Below are 20,560 nucleotides of genomic sequence, written 5' to 3' on the forward strand. Positions count from 1 at the left end.
CTTGATGAAAGCCCCCAACCTACAGAAACACCTTGATGAAAGCCCCCAACCTACAGAAACACCATGATGAAAGCCCCCGACCTAAAGAAACACTAACCTTGATGAAAGCCCCCAACCTAAAGAAACACCTTGATGAAAGCCCCCAACCTACAGAAACACTAACCTTGATGAAAGCCCCCAACCTACAGAAACACCTTGATGAAAGCCCCCAACCTACAGAAACACCTTGATGAAAGCCCCCAACCTACAGAAACACCTTGATGAAAGCCCCCAACCTACAGAAACACTAACCTTGATGAAAGCCCCCAACCTACAGAAACACCTTGATGAAAGCCCCCAACCTACAGAAACACCTTGATGAAAGCCCCCAACCTACAGAAACACCTTGATGAAAGCCCCCAACCTACAGAAACACTAACCTTGATGAAAGCCCCCAACCTACAGAAAAACTAACCTTGATGAAAGCCCCCAACCTACAGAAACACTAACCTTGATGAAAGCCCCCAACCTACAGAAACACTAACCTTGATGAAAGCCCCCCACCTACAGAAACACTAACCTTGATGAAAGCCCCCAACCTACAGAAACACTAACCTTGATGAAAGCCCCCAACCTACAGAAACACCTTGATGAAAGCCCCCAACCTACAGAAACACCTTGATGAAAGCCCCCAACCTACAGAAACACCTTGATGAAAGCCCCCAACCTACAGAAACACCTTGATGAAAGGCCCCAACCTACAGAAACACTAACTATGATGAAAGCCCCCCAACCTACAGAAACACCTTGATGAAAGCCCCCCAACCTACAGAAACACCTTGATGAAAGCCCCCAACCTACAGAAACACCTTGATGAAAGCCCCCCAACCTACAGAAACACCTTGATGAAAGCCCCCAACCTACAGAAACACTAACCTTGATGAAAGCCCCCAACCTACAGAAACACTAACCTTGATGAAAGCCCCCAACCTACAGAAACACTAACCTTGATAAAAACCTTTAACAGGTCTTTAACAGAACAATATAACTATCCATGGTGCTGGGTCCAGTCAGGTCTTTAACAGAACAATATAACTATCCATGGTGCTGGACCCAGTCAGGTCTTTAACAGAACAATATAACTATCCATGGTGCTGGACCCAGTCAGGTCTTTAACAGAACAATATAACTATCCATGGTGCTGGACCCAGTCAGGTCTTTAACAGAACAATATAACTATCCATGGTGCTGGCCCAGTCAGGTCTTTAACAGAACTATATAACTATCCATACCACATGGTTCTGGACCCAGTCAGGTCTTTAACAGAACTATATAACTATCCATGGTGCTGGGTCCAGTCAGGTCTTTAACAGAACAATATAACTATCCATGGTGCTGGCCCAGTCAGGTCTTTAACAGAACTATATAACTATCCATGGTGCTGGACCCAGTCAGGTCTTTAACAGAACTATATAACTATCCATGGTGCTGGACCCAGTCAGGTCTTTAACAGAACTATATAACTATCCATGGTGCTGGACCCAGTCAGGTCTTTAACAGAACTATATAACTATCCATGGTGCTGGGTCCAGTCAGGTCTTTAACAGAACTATATAACTATCCATGGTGCTGGACCCAGTCAGGTCTTTAACAGAACTATATAACTATCCATGGTGCTGGACCCAGTCAGGTCTTTAACAGAACTATATAAATATCCATGGTGCTGGACCCAGTCAGGTCTTTAACAGAACTATATAACTATCCATGGTGCTGGGTCTAGTCAGGTCTTTAAGAGAACAATATAACTATCCATGGTGCTGGGTCCAGTCAGGTCTTTAACAGAACTATATAACTATCCATGGTGCTGGTCCAGTCAGGTCTTTAACAGAACTATATAACTATCCATGGTGCTGGTCCAGTCAGGTCTTTAACAGAACAATATAACTATCCATACCACATGGTGCTGGGCCCAGTCAGGTCTTTAACAGAACAATATAACTATCCATGGTGCTGGACCCAGTCAGGTCTTTAACACATCTCCCCCCCCCCCTGCTGAAAGATCAGCCAACAGGATGTAATCAAGCCCTGGTCTCCATGGGAACAGAGGAGGAACACCTGGAGCGGTAGTCTCAGGTTGGATTACCTTGTTTCTGACACACACACACCACACACACACACACACACACACACACACACACACACACACACACACACACCACACCACACCACACACACACACACACAAAATACGTGCATGTAAATACCTCTCTCACCCTCCAGTAACCTGTGGATCATGACAGAACCTTCATAAAATCAGCAGGACGTTAATAACCTACTTGTTGACACATGATGTCACGTCCTGTAATACTTGGTTTGAAGCGAGGCACCTTTCGGTCATTCACATCCATAAAGACTCTATAACGCAGGACGATGTACTTACTACAAAGTCAGACACCTTTTGTTCATTCATAACACATCCATAAAGACTCTATGACGCAGGACGATGTACTTACTACAAAGTCAGACACCTTTTGTTCATTCATAACACATACATAAATGCTTAATGAGGTAAACACAAATGTATTAACACTTTAGTGAATTATCACTAACAGCTAAAACAAAATAAACATTAAAAGACCATGTTTAAACCATACAAATACACAAAGTTTCAAAAAAGTCCAGCAATGTAATTACGTAGAACATTACACAGGACTGAATAGTGAGCTGTTCCCTGAGCTGACGGACAAATGGTTCTCGCTGCTGAAGGTACTGCATGTTGGTTTCAACATGAAAAGTAACAACAAAGAAAGTTAGCAGGTCTGTTAGGAAACGTCTACGTCACATCATCTGGATAAGGGCCTTTCTGTGCTGTGCCACAAACTCTAAATGGGAAGATGGGAAACTCCATTCAATTCGTATTATTATATTCCTCTTTCATTTACAAATCTCATGATGTGACTCATGATGAGAGTCAGCTGTATCTGAAGGGATTTGTATTTAAGCTGAGCCTGATAGCTAGCTACATTTCGGCTAGCTAGCAATTTCTGTGAAGTCACCGAAATTCTTTTGAAATAGAGATTGAGGTAGCTACAGTATGTAATCTAACTTAACACTTAACTACTATAAACTAATTTAAATGACAATAAATAACGGTTAACTTACTTTTCGTTGGTTCACATCGGCAAAACTAAAAAAGTACTTACGGGTCACGGAATTTGTCAAATGTTCTAAATAAAAGTCCCGAAATGTAACCTGTATTTATTAATGATGTATGAAAAATAATTGCAATGCCCTACAAAAGATGCATGATGGGTTATAAATGCTTTGTGAAGGCTCAATTTAATAGGATTGTATAAGAACTTTATTAAGCGCTGTTTATGCCACCCTACATAAAGAACAAGTTTATGTCACATTTGACATCGGTGGGTTATGTCACATTTGACATAGGTGGGTTATGTCACCTTTGACATTGGTGGGTTATGTCACATTTGACATCGGTGGGTTATGTCACATTTGACATCGGTGTGTTATGTCACATTTGACATTGGTTTGTTATGTCACATTTGACATTGGTTTGTTATGTCACATTTGACATTGGTGTGTTATGTCACATTTGACATTGGTGGGTTATGTCACATTTGACATTGGTGTGTTATGTCACATTTGACATTGGTGGGTTATGTCACATTTGACATTGGTGTGTTATGTCACATTTGACATTGGTGTGTTATGTCACATTTGACATTGGTGTGTTATGTCACATTTGACATTGGTGGGTTATGTCACATTTGACATTGGTGCGTTATGTCACATTTGACATTGGTGGGTTATGTCACATTTGACATTGGTGGGTTATGTCACATTTGACATTGGTGGGTTATGTCACATTTGACATTGGTGGGTTATGTCACATTTGACAATGGTGGGTTATGTCACATTTGACATTGGTGGGTTATGTCACATTTGACATTGATGGGTTATGTCACATTTGACATTGGTGGGTTATGTCACACAGTTATGCCACATTTATGAACCCTTTATAAAGCATGACATAGAGATCTAGATGATTTGTAACACACAAGCTGCACCTCATTTAAAGTGGGACCCACTTATCATAGGCACATCCAAAAACATCCACAATCCTGAACAGGAAACAGGAAACAGGAAACTACTTTGCATGAAAGAGTTAAATCGAAGTGTGAAGCTGGATGTTTGAGAGTCTAATAGAGAGTCACACACTGCTACATGTTCATGGTAATGAAAAGTGACTAACAACCTGGTCTGAGACATGAACAACACATCACAAGATGGATGCTGCCTGTCTGTCTGTGTGAAATATGGAAACATCTTCCTTCTCCAGATGTCAGGAGAACTGTTACTGAGAGAGACATCTCTCTATCAGACCTGTTACTAGGAGACATCTCTCTATCAGACCTGTTACTGAGAGACATCTCTCTATCAGGGCTGTTACTGAGAGACATCTCTCTATCAGACCTGTTACTGAGAGAGACATCTCTCTAGCAGACCTGTTACTGAGAGACATCTCTCTATCAGAGCTGCTACTGAGAGACATCTCTCTATCAGAGCTGTTACTGAGAGACATCTCTCTATCAGACCTGTTACTGAGAGACATCTCTCTATCAGGGCTGTTACTGAGAGAGACATCTCTCTATCAGACCTGTTACTGAGAGACATCTCTCTATCAGACCTGTTACTGAGAGACATCTCTCTATCAGACCTGTTACTGAGAGAGACATCTCTCTATCAGGGCTGTTACTGAGAGACATCTCTCTATCAGGGCTGTTACTGCGAGACATCTCTCTATCAGACCTGTTACTGAGAGACATCTCTCTATCAGACCTGTTACTGAGAGAGACATCTCTCTATCAGACCTGTTACTGAGAGAGACATCTCTCTATCAGACCTGTTACTGAGAGAGACATCTCTCTATCAGGGCTGTTACTGAGAGAGACATCTCTCTATCAGACCTGTTACTGAGAGACATCTCTCTATCAGACCTGTTACTGAGAGAGACATCTCTCTATCAGACCTGTTACTGAGAGAGACATCTCTCTATCAGACCTGTTACTGAGAGAGACATCTCTCTATCAGACCTGTTACTGAGAGAGACATCTCTCTATCAGACCTGTTACTGAGAGAGACATCTCTCTATCAGGGCTGTTACTGAGAGACATCTCTCTATCAGACCTGTTACTGAGAGAGACATCTCTCTATCAGACCTGTTACTGAGAGACATCTCTCTATCAGACCTGTTACTGAGAGAGACATCTCTCTATCAGAGCTGTTACTGAGAGACATCTCTCTATTAGAGCTGTTACTGATAGACATCTCTCTATCAGACCTGTTACTGAGAGAGACATCTCTCTATCAGACCTGTTACTGAGAGACATCTCTCTATCAGACCTGTTACTGAGAGAGACATCTCTCTATCAGGGCTGTTACTGAGAGACATCTCTCTAGCAGACCTGTTACTGAGAGACATCTCTCTATCAGAGCTGTTACTGAGAGACATCTCTCTATCAGACCTGTTACTGAGAGACATCTCTCTATCAGACCTGTTACTGAGAGACATCTCTCTATCAGGGCTGTTACTGAGAGAGACATCTCTCTATCAGACCTGTTACTGAGAGACATCTCTCTATCAGACCTGTTACTGAGAGACATCTCTCTATCAGACCTGTTACTGAGAGACATCTCTCTATCAGGGCTGTTACTGAGAGAGACATCTCTCTATCAGGGCTGTTACTGAGAGAGACATCTCTCTATCAGGGCTGTTACTGAGAGACATCTCTCGATCAGACCTGTTACTGAGAGACATCTCTCTATCAGACCTGTTACTGAGAGAGACATCTCTCTATCAGACCTGTTACTGAGAGAGACATCTCTCTATCAGACCTGTTACTGAGAGACATCTCTCTATCAGACCTGTTACTGAGAGACATCTCTCTATCAGACCTGTTACTGAGAGAGACATCTCTCTATCAGACCTGTTACTGAGAGAAATCTCTCTATCAGGGCTGTTACTGAGAGACATCTCTCTATCAGACCTGTTACTGAGAGACATCTCTCTATCAGACCTGTTACTGAGAGAGACATCTCTCTATCAGACCTGTTACTGAGAGAGACATCTCTCTATCAGACCTGTTACTGAGAGACATCTCTCTATCAGACCTGTTACTGAGAGACATCTCTCTATCAGGGCTGTTACTGAGAGACATCTCTCTATCAGACCTGTTACTGAGAGAGACATCTCTCTATCAGAGCTGTTACTGAGAGACATCTCTCTATCAGACCTGTTACTGAGAGAGACATCTCTCTATCAGAGCTGTTACATAGAGAGACATCTCTCTATCAGAGCTGTTACTGAGAGAGACATCTCTCTATCAGGGCTGTTACTGAGAGAGACATCTCTCTATCAGACCTGTTACTGAGAGACATCTCTCTATCAGACCTGTTACTGAGAGACATCTCTCTATCAGACCTGTTACTGAGAGAGACATCTCTCTATCAGACCTGTTACTGAGAGACATCTCTCTATCAGGGCTGTTACTGAGAGAGACATCTCTCTATCAGACCTGTTACTGAGAGAGACATCTCTCTATCAGAGCTGTTACCGAGAGAGACATCTCTCTATCAGAGCTGTTACTGAGAGAGACATCTCTCTATCAGAGCTGTTACTGAGAGAGACATATCTCTATCAGAGCTGTTACTGAGAGACATCTCTCTATCAGACCTGTTACTGAGAGACATCTCTCTATCAGACCTGTTACTGAGAGAGACATCTCTCTATCAGACCTGTTACTGAGAGAAATCTCTCTATCAGGGCTGTTACTGAGAGACATCTCTCTATCAGACCTGTTACTGAGAGACATCTCTCTATCAGACCTGTTACTGAGAGACATCTCTCTATCAGACCTGTTACTGAGAGACATCTCTCTATCAGACCTGTTACTGAGAGACATCTCTCTATCAGACCTGTTACTGAGAGAGACATCTCTCTATCAGACCTGTTACTGAGAGAGACATCTCTCTATCCGACCTGTTACTGAGAGAAATCTCTCTATCAGGGCTGTTACTGAGAGACATCTCTCTATCAGACCTGTTACTGAGAGACATCTCCCTATCAGACCTGTTACTGAGAGAGAAATCTCTCTATCAGGGCTGTTACTGAGAGAGACATCTCTCTATCAGAGCTGTTACTGAGAGACATCTCTCTATCAGACCTGTTACTGAGAGACATCTCTCTATCAGACCTGTTACTGAGAGAGACATCTCTCTATCAGACCTGTTACTGAGAGAGACATCTCTCTATCAGACCTGTTACTGAGAGAGACATCTCTCTATCAGAGCTGTTACTGAGAGACATCTCTCTATCAGGGCTGTTACTGAGAGACATCTCTCTATCAGACCTGTTACTGAGAGAGACATCTCTCTATCAGACCTGTTACTGAGAGAGACATCTCTCTATCAGACCTGTTACTGAGAGAGACATCTCTCTATCAGGGCTGTTACTGAGAGAGACATCTCTCTATCAGACCTGTTACTGAGAGAGACATCTCTCTATCAGACCTGTTACTGAGAGAGACATCTCTCTATCAGACCTGTTACTGAGAGAGACATCTCTCTATCAGACCTGTTACTGAGAGAGACATCTCTCTATCAGACCTGTTACTGAGAGACATCTCTCTATCAGACCTTTTACTGAGAGACATCTCTCTATCAGGGCTGTTACTGAGAGAGACATCTCTCTATCAGACCTGTTACTGAGAGAGACATCTCTCTATCGGGGATGTTACTGAGAGAGACATCTCTCTATCAGACCTGTTACTGAGAGAGACATCTCTCTATCAGACCTGTTACTCAGAGAGACATCTCTCTATCAGACCTGTTACTGAGAGAGACATCTCTCTATCAGACCTGTTACTGAGAGACATCTCTCTATCAGAGCTGTTACTGAGAGAGACATCTCTCTATCAGAGCTGTTACTGAGAGAGACATCTCTCTATCAGAGCTGTTACTGAGAGACATCTCTCTATCAGACCTGTTACTGAGAGAGACATCTCTCTATCAGACCTGTTACTGAGAGACATCTCTCTATCAGACCTGTTACTGAGAGAGACATCTCTCTATCAGACCTGTTACTGAGAGAAATCTCTCTATCAGGGCTGTTACTGAGAGACATCTCTCTATCAGACCTGTTACTGAGAGACATCTCTCTATCAGACCTGTTAATGAGAGAGACATCTCTCTATCAGACCTGTTACTGAGAGAGACATCTCTCTATCAGACCTGTTACTGAGAGAAATCTCTCTATCAGGGCTGTTACTGAGAGACATCTCTCTATCAGACCTGTTACTGAGAGACATTTCTCTATCAGACCTGTTACGGAGAGACATCTCTCTATCAGACCTGTTACTGAGAGACATCTCTCTATCAGGGCTGTTACTGAGAGAGACATCTCTCTATCAGACCTGTTACTGAGAGAGACATCTCTCTATCAGACCTGTTACTGAGAGAAATCTCTCTATCAGGGCTGTTACTGAGAGACATCTCTCTATCAGACCTGTTACTGAGAGACATCTCTCTATCAGACCTGTTACTGAGAGAGACATCTCTCTATCAGACCTGTTACTGAGAGAGACATCTCTCTATCAGACCTGTTACTGAGAGACATCTCTCTATCAGACCTGTTACTGAGAGACATCTCTCTATCAGAGCTGTTACTGAGAGACATCTCTCTATCAGACCTGTTACTGAGAGACATCTCTCTATCAGACCTGTTACTGAGAGAGACATCTCTCTATCAGACCTGTTACTGAGAGACATCTCTCTATCAGACCTGTTACTGAGAGACATCTCTCTATCAGGGCTGTTACTGAGAGACATCTCTCTATCAGACCTGTTACTGAGAGAGACATCTCTCTATCAGACCTGTTACTGAGAGAGACATCTCTCTATCAGGGCTGTTACTGAGAGAGACATCTCTCTATCAGACCTGTTACTGAGAGAGACATCTCTCTATCAGACCTGTTACTGAGAGAGACATCTCTCTATCAGACCTGTTACTCAGAGAGACATCTCTTTATCAGGGCTGTTACTGAGAGAGACATCTCTCTATCAGACCTGTTACTGAGAGAGACATCTCTCTATCAGACCTGTTACTGAGAGACATCTCTCTATCAGGGCTGTTACTGAGAGACATCTCTCTATCAGACCTGTTACTGAGAGAGACATCTCTCTATCAGACCTGTTACTGAGAGAGACATCTCTCTATCAGACCTGTTACTGAGAGAGACATCTCTCTATCAGACCTGTTACTGAGAGAGACATCTCTCTATCAGGGCTGTTACTGAGAGAGACATCTCTCTATCAGACCTGTTACTGAGAGACATCTCTCTATCAGACCTGTTACTGAGAGAGACATCTCTCTATCAGACCTGTTACTGAGAGAGACATCTCTCTATCAGGGCTGTTACTGAGAGAGACATCTCTCTATCAGGGCTGTTACTGAGAGACATCTCTCTATCAGACCTGTTACTGAGAGAGACATCTCTCTATCAGACCTGTTACTGAGAGAGACATCTCTCTATCAGAGCTGTTACTGATAGACATCTCTCTATCAGACCTGTTACTGAGAGAGACATCTCTCTATCAGGGCTGTTACTGAGAGACATCTCTCTATCAGAGCTGTTACTGAGAGACATCTCTCTATCAGACCTGTTACTGAGAGACATCTCTCTATCAGGGCTGTTACTGAGAGAGACATCTCTCTATCAGAGCTGTTACTGAGAGACATCTCTCTATCAGGGCTGTTACTGAGAGAGACATCTCTCTCTCAGAGCTGTTACTGAGAGACATCTCTCTAGCAGACCTGTTACTGAGAGAGATCTCTCTATCAGACCTGTTACTGAGAGACATCTCTCTATCAGACCTGTTACTGAGAGAGACATCTCTCTATCAGACCTGTTACTGAGAGAGACATCTCTCTATCAGGGCTGTTACTGAGAGACATCTCTCTATCAGACCTGTTACTGAGAGAGACATCTCTCTATCAGAGCTGTTACTGAGAGACATCTCTCTAGCAGACCTGTTACTGAGAGAGATCTCTCTATCAGACCTGTTACTGAGAGACATCTCTCTATCAGGGCTGTTACTGAGAGAGACATCTCTCTATCAGAGCTGTTACTGAGAGACATCTCTCTATCAGACCTGTTACTGAGAGAGACATCTCTCTATCAGACCTGTTACTGAGAGACATCTCTCTATCAGACCTGTTACTGAGAGACATCTCTCTATCAGGGCTGTTACTGAGAGACATCTCTCTATCAGACCTGTTACTGAGAGACATCTCTCTATCAGACCTGTTACTGAGAGAGACATCTCTCTATCAGGGCTGTTACTGAGAGACATCTCTCTATCAGGGATGTTACTGAGAGACATCTCTCTATCAGACCTGTTACTGAGAGAGACATCTCTCTATCAGACCTGTTACTGAGAGAGACATCTCTCTATCAGACCTGTTACTAGGAGACATCTCTCTATCAGGGCTGTTACTGAGAGAAATCTCTCTATCAGGGCTGTTACTGAGAGACATCTCTCTATCAGACCTGTTACTGAGAGACATCTCTCTATCAGACCTGTTACTGAGAGAGACATCTCTCTATCAGACCTGTTACTGAGAGAGACATCTCTCTATCAGACCTGTTACTGAGAGACATCTCTCTATCAGACCTGTTACTGAGAGACATCTCTCTATCAGGGCTGTTACTGAGAGACATCTCTCTATCAGACCTGTTACTGAGAGACATCTCTCTATCAGACCTGTTACTGAGAGAGACATCTCTCTATCAGGGCTGTTACTGAGAGACATCTCTCTATCAGGGATGTTACTGAGAGACATCTCTCTATCAGACCTGTTACTGAGAGAGACATCTCTCTAGCAGTGCACCCAATTCCCTATATACAAGGCCCTGGTTAAAAATAGTGCACTTGATATGCAATAGAAAACCATTTGAGACGCACCCTATCCATACTTAGCACAGCTGGTGTAGGTCTCCGTGGCAGAGCAGCCGCAGCCCGACATCAAGTTATTAAAGTTTTTTAAAACACATTTTCTTCCCGAACTCAAGTTTTCAAAGTCAAAGAGTCCTCCATAAGGCAAATAAAATAGCTGGTGACTCTTCCCATCCACTCCACCCTGAATTACAGCCCCTTCCCTCTGGTCGCAGGTAGAGACTACCTTAGGTAAAATAAAATACAAAAATAGGGCCAAGTTCTGTTTTATTCCGAATGCAATTCTGCAACTTAACTTGGACTAATTGCAGTTTGCACTATTTGCTTGTAAATATCCTTTGCTATTTATTTTTTATATGTGAGATGTTTTATGATTGCTGCAAGATGAATTACCACTCTGAGGACATAAAAGTTTTCTGCATCTCTGAATCTATAGAGGACAAACCATACATAACCTCAATCAAACTCACGTCCATGGAGGACAATCTCTCTCCCTCTCTCTCCCTCTCTCCCATCTCCCCCTCTCCCCCTCTCCCCTCTCACCCTCTCTCTCTCTCTCCCTCCATCCTTCCTTCTCTTTACTCTCTCTCCCCCTCTCTCCCCTCCCTCCCCCTCTCTCCCGCTCTCTCCCTCCATCCTTCCTTCTCTTTACTCTCTCTCCCCCTCTCTCCCCTCCCTCCCCCTCTCTCCCGCTCTCTCCCTCCATCCTTCCTTCTCTTTACTCTCTCTCCCCCTCTCTCCCCTCCCTCCCCCTCTCTCCCGCTCTCTCCCTCCATCCATCCTTCTCTTTACTCTCTCTCCCCCTCTCTCCCCTCTCCCCCTCTCCCCCTCCATCCTTCCTTCTCTTTACTCTCTCTCCCCCTCTCTCCCCTCCTCTCCCTCCATCTATCCTTCTCTTTACTCTCTCTCCCCTCTCTCCCCTCTCCCCCTCTCTCCCTCCATCCTTCCTTCTCTTTACTCTCTCTCCCCCTCTCTCCCCTCTCCCCCTCTCTCCCTCCATCCTTCCTTCTCTTTACTCTCTCTCCCCCTCTCTCCCCTCCTCTCCCTCCATCCATCCTTCTCTTTACTCTCTCTCCCCTCTCTCCCTTCTCCCCCTCTCTCCCTCCATCCTTCCTTCTCTTTACTCTCTCTCTCCCCCTCTCTCCCCTCCTCTCCCTCCATTCATCCTTCTCTTTACTCTCTCTCCCCTCTCCCCCTCTCTCCCTCCATCCTTCCTTCTCTTTACTCTCTCTCCCCCTCTCTCCCCTCCCCCTCTCTCCCTCCATCCTTCCTTCTCTTTACTCTCTCTCCCCTCTCTCCCCTCTCCCCCTCTCTCCCTCCATCCATCCTTCTCTTTACTCTCTCTCCCCTCTCTCCCCTCTCCCCCTCTCTCCCTCCATCCTTCCTTCTCTTTACTCTCTCTCCCCCTCTCACCTTCCATCCTTCATTCTCTTTATTCTCTCTCCTAATTTTGATTAGATTTATACATAAGGTCTCAGAGGACTAAGAGAAGTCTGCTAGATTTTAATCATCAATCCCCAGGAGTGGGAGACAATGTGTGTGTGTGTGTGTGTGTGTGTGTGTGTGTGTGTGTGTGTGTGTGTGTGTGTGTGTGTGTGTGTGTGTGTGTGTGTGTGTGTGTGTGTGTGTGTGTGTGTGTGTGTGTGTGTGTGTGTGATATTTAGATGGAAGAATAAAGGCAGGCAGGTGACTGTAATTATCACTCAATAAGTGTGTAGATCAATACCACTCCATCCTGGGTGTGTGGATCAATACCACTCCATCCTGGGTGTGTGGATCAATACCACTCCATCCTGGGTGTGTGGATCAATACCACTCCGTCCTGGGTGTGTGGATCAATACCACTCCGTCCTGGGTGTGTGGATCAATACCACTCCATCCTGGGTGTGTGGATCAATACCACTCCATCCTGGGTGTGTGGATCAATACCACTCCGTCCTGGGTGTGTGGATCAATACCACTCCATCCTGGGTGTGTAGATCAATACCACTCCATCCTGGGTGTGTGGATCAATACCACTCCATCCTGGGTGTGTGGATCAATACCACTCCATCCTGGGTGTGTGGATCAATACCACTCCATCCTGGGTGTGGATCAATACCACTCCATCCTGGGTGTGTAGATCAATACCACTCCATCCTGGGTGTGTAGATCAATACCACTCCATCCTGGGTGTGTGGATCAATACCACTCCATCCTGGGTGTGTGGATCAATACCACTCCATCCTGGGTGTAGATCAATACCACTCCATCCTGGGTGTGTAGATCAATACCACTCCATCCTGGGTGTGTGGATCAATACCACTCCATCCTGGGTGTGTGGGTATGTGTGGATCAATACCACTCCATCCTGGGTGTGTGGATCAATACCACTCCATCCTGGGTGTGTGGATCAATACCACTCCATCCTGGGTGTGTGGATCAATACCACTCCATCCTGGGTGTGTAGATCAATACCACTCCATCCTGGGTGTGTAGATCAATACCACTCCATCCTGGGTGTGTGGATCAATACCACTCCATCCTGGGTGTGTGGATCAATACCACTCCATCCTGGGTGTAGATCAATACCACTCCATCCTGGGTGTGTGGATCAATACCACTCCATCCTGGGTGTGTGGATCAATACCACTCCATCCTGGGTGTGTAGATCAATACCACTCCATCCTGGGTGTGTAGATCAATACCACTCCATCCTGGGTGTGTGGATCAATACCACTCCATCCTGGGTGTGTAGATCAATACCACTCCATCCTGGGTGTGTGGGTATGTGCGGATCAATACCACTCCGTCCTGGGTGTGTGGGTATGTGCGGATCAATACCACTCCGTCCTGGGTGTGTGGATCAATACCACTCCATCCTGGGTGTGTGGATCAATACCACTCCATCCTGGGTGTGTGGATCAATACCACTCCATCCTGGGTGTGTGGATCAATACCACTCCATCCTGGGTGTGTGGATCAATACCACTCCATCCTGGGTGTGTGGATCAATACCACTCCGTCCTGGGTGTGTGGATCAATACCACTCCGTCCTGGGTGTGTGGGTCCAAGTCGTTAGTGTTGCCTGTCTGTCTACCTGTCTGACTGTCTGATTGCCTGTCTGCTATAGGCCCTATTATAAACTGGGTGTTTCAAGCCCTGAAAGCTGGTTGGCTGACAGCCGTGGTATATCCGACCATATACTATGGGTATTACAAAACATTTATTTTTACTGTTCTAATTCCATTGGTAACCAGTTTATAATAGCAATAAGGCTCCTCGGGGGTTTGTGGTATATGGCCAATATAGCACGGCTAAGGGCTGTGTAAAGGAACTCCGCGTTGCTTCGTGCCTAAGAACTGCCCTTAGCAAGGAGAAATATACAGTTGAAGTCAGAATTTCACATACACCTTGGCCAAATACATTTAAACTCAGTTTCTCACAATTCTTGACTTTTAATCCTAGTAAAAATTCCCTGTCTTAGGTCAGTTAGGATCACCACTTTATTTTAAGAATGTGAAATGTCAGAATAATAGTAGAGAGAATTATTTATTTCAGCTTTTATTTCTTTCCTCACGTTCCCAGTGGGTCAGAAGTTACCATACACTCAATTAGTATTTGGTAGCATTGCCTTTAAATTGTTTAACTTGGGTCAAACGTTTCTGGTAGCCTTCAACAAGCTTCCCACAATAAGTTGGGTGAATTTTGGCCCATTCCTCCTGACAGAGCTTGTGTAACTGAGTCAGGTTTGTAGGCCTCCTGGCTCACACTCACTTGTTCAGTTCTGCCCACACATTTTCTATGGGATTGAGGTCAGGGCTTTGTGATGGCCACTCCAATACCTTGACTTTGTTGTCCTTAAGCCATTCTGCCAATACTTTGGAAGTATGCTTGGGGTCATTGTCCATTTGGAAGACCCATTTGCGACAAAACTTTAACTTCCTGACAGATGTCTTGAGATGTTGCTTCAATATATCCAAATAGTTTCCGTCCTCATGATGCCATCTATTTTGTGAAGTGCTCCAGTCCCTCCTACAGCAAAGCACCTCCACAACATGATGCTGCCACCCCTGTGCTTCACGGTTGGGATGGTGTTCTTCGGCTTGCAAGACTCCCCCTTTTTCCTCCAAACACAACGATGGTCATTATGGCCATACAGTTCTATTTCTGTTTCATCAGAACAGAGGACATTTCTCCAAAAAGTACGATCTTTGTCCCCTGTGCAGTTGCAAACCGTAGTCTGGCTTTTTTATGGCGGTTTTGGAGCAGTGGCTTCTTCCTTGCTGAGCGGCCTTTCAGGTTATGTCGATATAGGACTCGTTTTACTGTGGATATAGATACTTCTGTACCTGTTTCCTCCGGCATCTTCACAAGGTCCTTTGCTGTTGTTCTGGGATTGATTTGCACTTTTCACACCAAAGTATGTTCATCTCTAGGAGACAGAATGCGTCTCCTTCCTGAGCGGTATGGCGGCTGCGTGGTCCCATGGTGTTTATACTTGCATACTATTGTTTGTACAGATGAACGTGGTACCTTCAGGCGTTTGGAAATTGCTCCCAAGGATGAACAAGACTTGTGGAGGTCTCCAATTTTTTTTCTGAGGTCTGGGCTGATTTCTTTTGGTTTTCCCATGATGTCAAGCAAAAAAGCACTGAATTTGAAGGTAGGCCTTGAAATACATCCCCAGGTACACCTCCAATTGACTCAAATTATGTCAATTAGCCTATCAGAAGCTTCTAAAGCCATGACATCATTTTCTGGAATTTTCCAAGCTGTTTGAAGGCACAGTCAACTTAGAATTGTGATACAGTGAATTATAAATTAAATAGTCTGTCTGTAAACAATTGTTGGACAAATGACTTGTGTCATGCACAAAGTAGATGTCCTAACCAACTTGCCAAAACTATAGTTTGTTCACAATAAATGTGTGGAGTGGTTGAAAAACGAGTTTTAATGACTCCAACCTAAGTGTATGTTTTTCTGATTTGACCTTTATTTAACCTTTATTTAACCTTTATTTAACCTTTATTTAACCTTTATTTAACTAGGCAAGTCAGTTAGGAACCAATTCTTATTTTCAATGACGGCCTAGGAACAGTGGGTTAACTGCCTTGTTCAGGGGCAGAACGACAGATTTTTACCTTGTCAGCTCAGGGATTCGACCTTGCAACCTTTCGGTTACTAGTCCAACGCTCTAACCACTAGGCTACCTGCCTCTAACCACTAGGCTACCTGCCTCTAACCACTAGTCCACCTGCCTCTAACCACTAGGCTACCTGCCTCTAACCACTAGTCCACCTGCCTCTAACCACTAGGCTACCTGCCTCTAACCACTAGGCTACCTGCCGCCCCTATATAAACTTCCAACTTCAACTGTATATTGGCCATATACAACACCCCCTCGGGCCTTATTGCTTAAATACAGACCACACCCCCAGTCCCAGCTATAGGATATTCCCTGATACAGACCACACCCCCAGTCCCAGCTATAGGATATTCCCTGATATAGACCACACCCCCAGTCCCAGCTATAGGATATTCCCTGATATAGACCACACCCCCAGTCCCAGCTATAGGATATTCCCTGATATAGACCACACCCCCAGTCCCAGCTATAGGATATTCCCTGATATAGACCACACCCCCATTCCCAGCTATAGGATATTCCCTGATAGAGACCACACCCCCAGTTCCAGCCATAGGATATTCCCTGATATAGACCACACCCCCAGTTCCAGCTATAGGATATTCCCTGATATAGACCACACCCCCAGTCCCAGCCATAGGATATTCCCTGATATAGACCACACCCCCAGTCATAGGATATTCCCTGATAGAGACCACACCCCCAGTCCCAGCCATAGGATATTCCCTGATATAGACCACACCCCCAGTCCCAGCCATAGGATATTCCCTGATATAGACCACACCCCCAGTCCCAGCCATAGGATATTCCCTGATATAGACCACACCCCCAGTCCCAGTTATAGGATATTCCCTGATACAGACCACACCCCCAGTCCCAGCCATAGGATATTCCCTGATATAGACCACACCCCCAGTCCTAGCCATAGGATATTCCCTGATATAGACCACACCCCCAGTCCCAGCTATAGGATATTCCCTGATACAGACCACACCCCCAGTCCAAGCCATAGGATATTCCCTGATACAGACCACACCCCCAGTCCCAGCTATAGGATATTCCCTGATATAGACCACACCCCCAGTTCCAGCCATAGGATATTCCCTGATATAGACCACACCCCCAGTTCCAGCCATAGGATATTCCCTGATATAGACCACACCCCCAGTTCCAGCCATAGGATATTCCCTGATATAGACCACACCCCCAGTTCCAGCTATAGGATATTCCCTGATACAGACCACACCCCCAGTCCCAGCCATAGGATATTCCCTGATACAGACCACACCCCCAGTTCCAGCTATAGGATATTCCCTGATACATAAATGTATCTTATCTTGCTAAACATAAACAGCATAAACTCAGCAAATATATGAACAATTTTAACAGACAAAAGCTTACTACACACACACACACACACATACGAACTGTACACATGTTATTGCTGGGAGAGCAGTAGTCAGGTCTCAGTGAGGTTACTCATCACATTAGTGTTCATTAAACCACCTCTGTCACACCACACAGCAGAGCAGTAGTCAGGTCTCAGTGAGGTTACTCATCACATTAGGGTTCATTAAACCACCTCTGTCACACCACACAGCAGAGCAGTATTGTAGCTCTGTACTATCAGTGTCTTACCTTCCTGTGAATATCGATCTCCTCCCACCGGGCTGTAGTGGAGGCTCTGTCACCTCCCGACATGTCCCCAGGTTTATCAATTAGACACAATGTGTGTGTGTGTGTCTGTCTATATCTGTGTGTCTGTGTGTGTCTGTGTGTGTCTGTGTCTGTGTCTGTGTGTGCGTGTGCGTGTGCGTGTGCGTGTGCGTGTGCGTATGTATGGAGGTAGGAGCTGGGCAGCAGGGGGAAATGGTGATAAATGATGTGAGGCAGAGAAAGGATTTCTCTCTACAGACCAGACTGGATAAGTGGATCAGTTATTACCTTACAAACCACAGCACTGATTGACAGGGAGGGAGGGAGGGAGGGAGGGAGGGAGGGAGGGAGGGAGGGAGAGAGAGAGATGGAGGGAGGGAGGGGGGGGAGGGAGGGAGAGAGATGGAGGGAGGGAAGGAGGGAGGGGTGGAGGGAGGGAGGGAAAGAGAGAGAGTTGGAGGGAGGGAGGGAAAGAGAGAGGGAGGTAGAGAGAGAGGTGGATGGAAGGGGGAGAGGGAGGGGGGAGAGGGAGGGAGGGAGGGAGAGAGACAGAGGTGGAGGGAAAAAGAGAGAGAGATAGAGAGGTGGAGGGAGGGAGAGGTGGAGGGAAAGAGAGAGGTGGAGGGGGGAGGGAGAGAGAGAGATGGAGGGAGGGAGGGAGAGATGTAGAGGTGGAAGGAGGGAGAGATGGAGAGAGAGAGAGAGGTGGAGGGAGGGAGGGAGAGAGGGATAGGTGGAGGGAGGGATGGAGGGAGGGAGAGAGAGATATAGAGGTGGAGGGAGAGAGAGAGAGAGGTGGAGGGAGGGAGGGAGAGAGAGAGAGATGGAGGGAGGGAGAGATGTAGAGGTGGAAGGAGGGAGAGATGGAGAGAGAGAGAGAGGTGGAGGGAGGGAGGGAGAGAGGGAGAGGTGGAGGGAGGGATGGAGGGAGGGAGAGAGAGATATAGAGGTGGAGGGAGAGAGAGAGAGAGGTGGAGGGAGGGAGGGAGAGAGAGAGAGATGGAGGGAGGGAGAGATGTAGAGGTGGAAGGAGGGAGAGATGGAGAGAGAGAGGTGGAGGGAGGGAGAGAGAAGTGGAGGGAGGGAGGGAGGGAGAGATAGAGGTGGAGGGAGGAAGGGAGAGAGAGAGAGAGAGGTTGAGGGAGGGAGGGAGAGAGGGAGGGAGGGAGAGATGTAGAGGTGGAGGGAGGGAGGGAGGGAGAGTTAGAGGTGGAGGGAGGAAGGGAGAGAGAGAGAGAGAGACAGAGAGAGAGAGAGAGAGTCAGAGAGAAAGAGTCAGAGAGAGAGAGAGAGTCAGAGAGAGTCAGAGAGAGAGAGTCAGAGAGAGAGAGTCAGAGAGAGAGAGTCAGAGAGAGAGAGTCAGAGAGAGAGAGTCAGAGAGAGAGAGAGAGAGACAGAGAGAGAGAGAGAAGTGGAGGGAGGGAGGGAGAGGTGGAGGGAGGGAGAGAGAGAGAGAGAGAGAGAGAGCGGTAAAAGGCCAGCTGTGCCAGTGTGTTTACCTTGTGGTCGATGATGCTGCTGTACCCCTGTAGTTCTGCTGGATGAGGAGGTCTGACTGAGGCTTTCTGCTGCTGCTCTGTCTGCCAGGCATCGCTCCTGTCTCTGGATCCCCCCGCCACACCCGCCATCCCGCTCTCAGTGGTGCTACTGTGGAAACCGGCGTTGTAGACGAGGAACAGGCTGGCGCACAGAGTGATGACGAGAAACACAGCTACTCCATGGTGCTGGAGGATAAACACACAGAGAGAGAGACAGCTATTCCATGGTGCTGGAGGATAAACACACAGAGAGAGAGACAGCTATTCCATGGTGCTGGAGGATAAACACACAGAGAGAGAGACAGCTATTCCATGGTGCTGGAGGATAAACACAGAGAGAGAGCTATTCCATGGTGCTGGAGCATAAACACAGAGAGAGAGAGACAGCTATTCCATGGTGCTGGAGGATAAACACAGAGAGAGAGACAGCTATTCCATGGTGCTGGAGGATAAACACACAGAGAGAGAGACAGCTATTCCATGGTGCTGGAGGATAAACACAGAGAGAGAGAGAGACAGCTATTCCATGGTGCTGGAGGATAAACACACAGAGAGAGAGACAGCTATTCCATGGTGCTGGAGGATAAACACACAGAGAGAGAGAGAGAGACAGCTATTCCATGGTGCTGGAGGATAAACACAGAGAGAGAGAGACAGCTATTCCATGGTGCTGGAGGATAAACACACAGAGAGAGAGCTATTCCATGGTGCTGGAGGATAAACACACAGAGAGAGAGCTATTCCATGGTGCTGGAGGATAAACACACACAGAGAGAGAGCTATTCCATGGTGCTGGAGGATAAACACACAGAGAGAGAGACAGCTATTCCATGGTGCTGGATGATAAACACACAGAGAGAGAGAGAGACAGCTATTCCATGGTGCTGGAGGATAAACACACAGAGAGAGAGACAGCTATTCCATGGTGCTGGAGGATAAACACACAGAGAGAGACAGCTATTCCATGGTGCTGGAGGATAAACACACAGAGAGAGAGACAGCTATTCCATGGTGCTGGAGGATAAACACACAGAGAGAGAGACAGCTATTCCATGGTGCTGGAGGATAAACACACACAGAGAGAGACAGCTATTCCATGGTGCTGGAGGATAAACACACAGAGAGAGAGACAGCTATTCCATGGTGCTGGAGGATAAACACACAGAGAGAGAGAGAGACAGCTATTCCATGGTGCTGGAGGATAAACACAGAGAGAGAGAGAGAC

General features: G+C 45.9%; 1 protein-coding gene across 1 annotated transcript in view; it reads right to left on the reverse strand.

The window, feature by feature from the left end:
• The window catches only part of LOC129823579 (alpha-N-acetylgalactosaminide alpha-2,6-sialyltransferase 5-like), a 136,628-nt gene that overhangs the window by 82,565 nt on the left and 33,503 nt on the right, over positions 1-20,560 (reverse strand). Inside the window, exon 2 of the mRNA XM_055882420.1 lies at positions 19,297-19,521. Within this exon, the coding sequence (XP_055738395.1) occupies positions 19,297-19,521 (225 nt within the window). The remainder of the gene's footprint in view (positions 1-19,296; positions 19,522-20,560) is intronic.

This window comes from Salvelinus fontinalis, chromosome 26, assembly GCF_029448725.1.
Source record: "Salvelinus fontinalis isolate EN_2023a chromosome 26, ASM2944872v1, whole genome shotgun sequence".
Taxonomy (NCBI): domain Eukaryota; kingdom Metazoa; phylum Chordata; class Actinopteri; order Salmoniformes; family Salmonidae; genus Salvelinus; species Salvelinus fontinalis.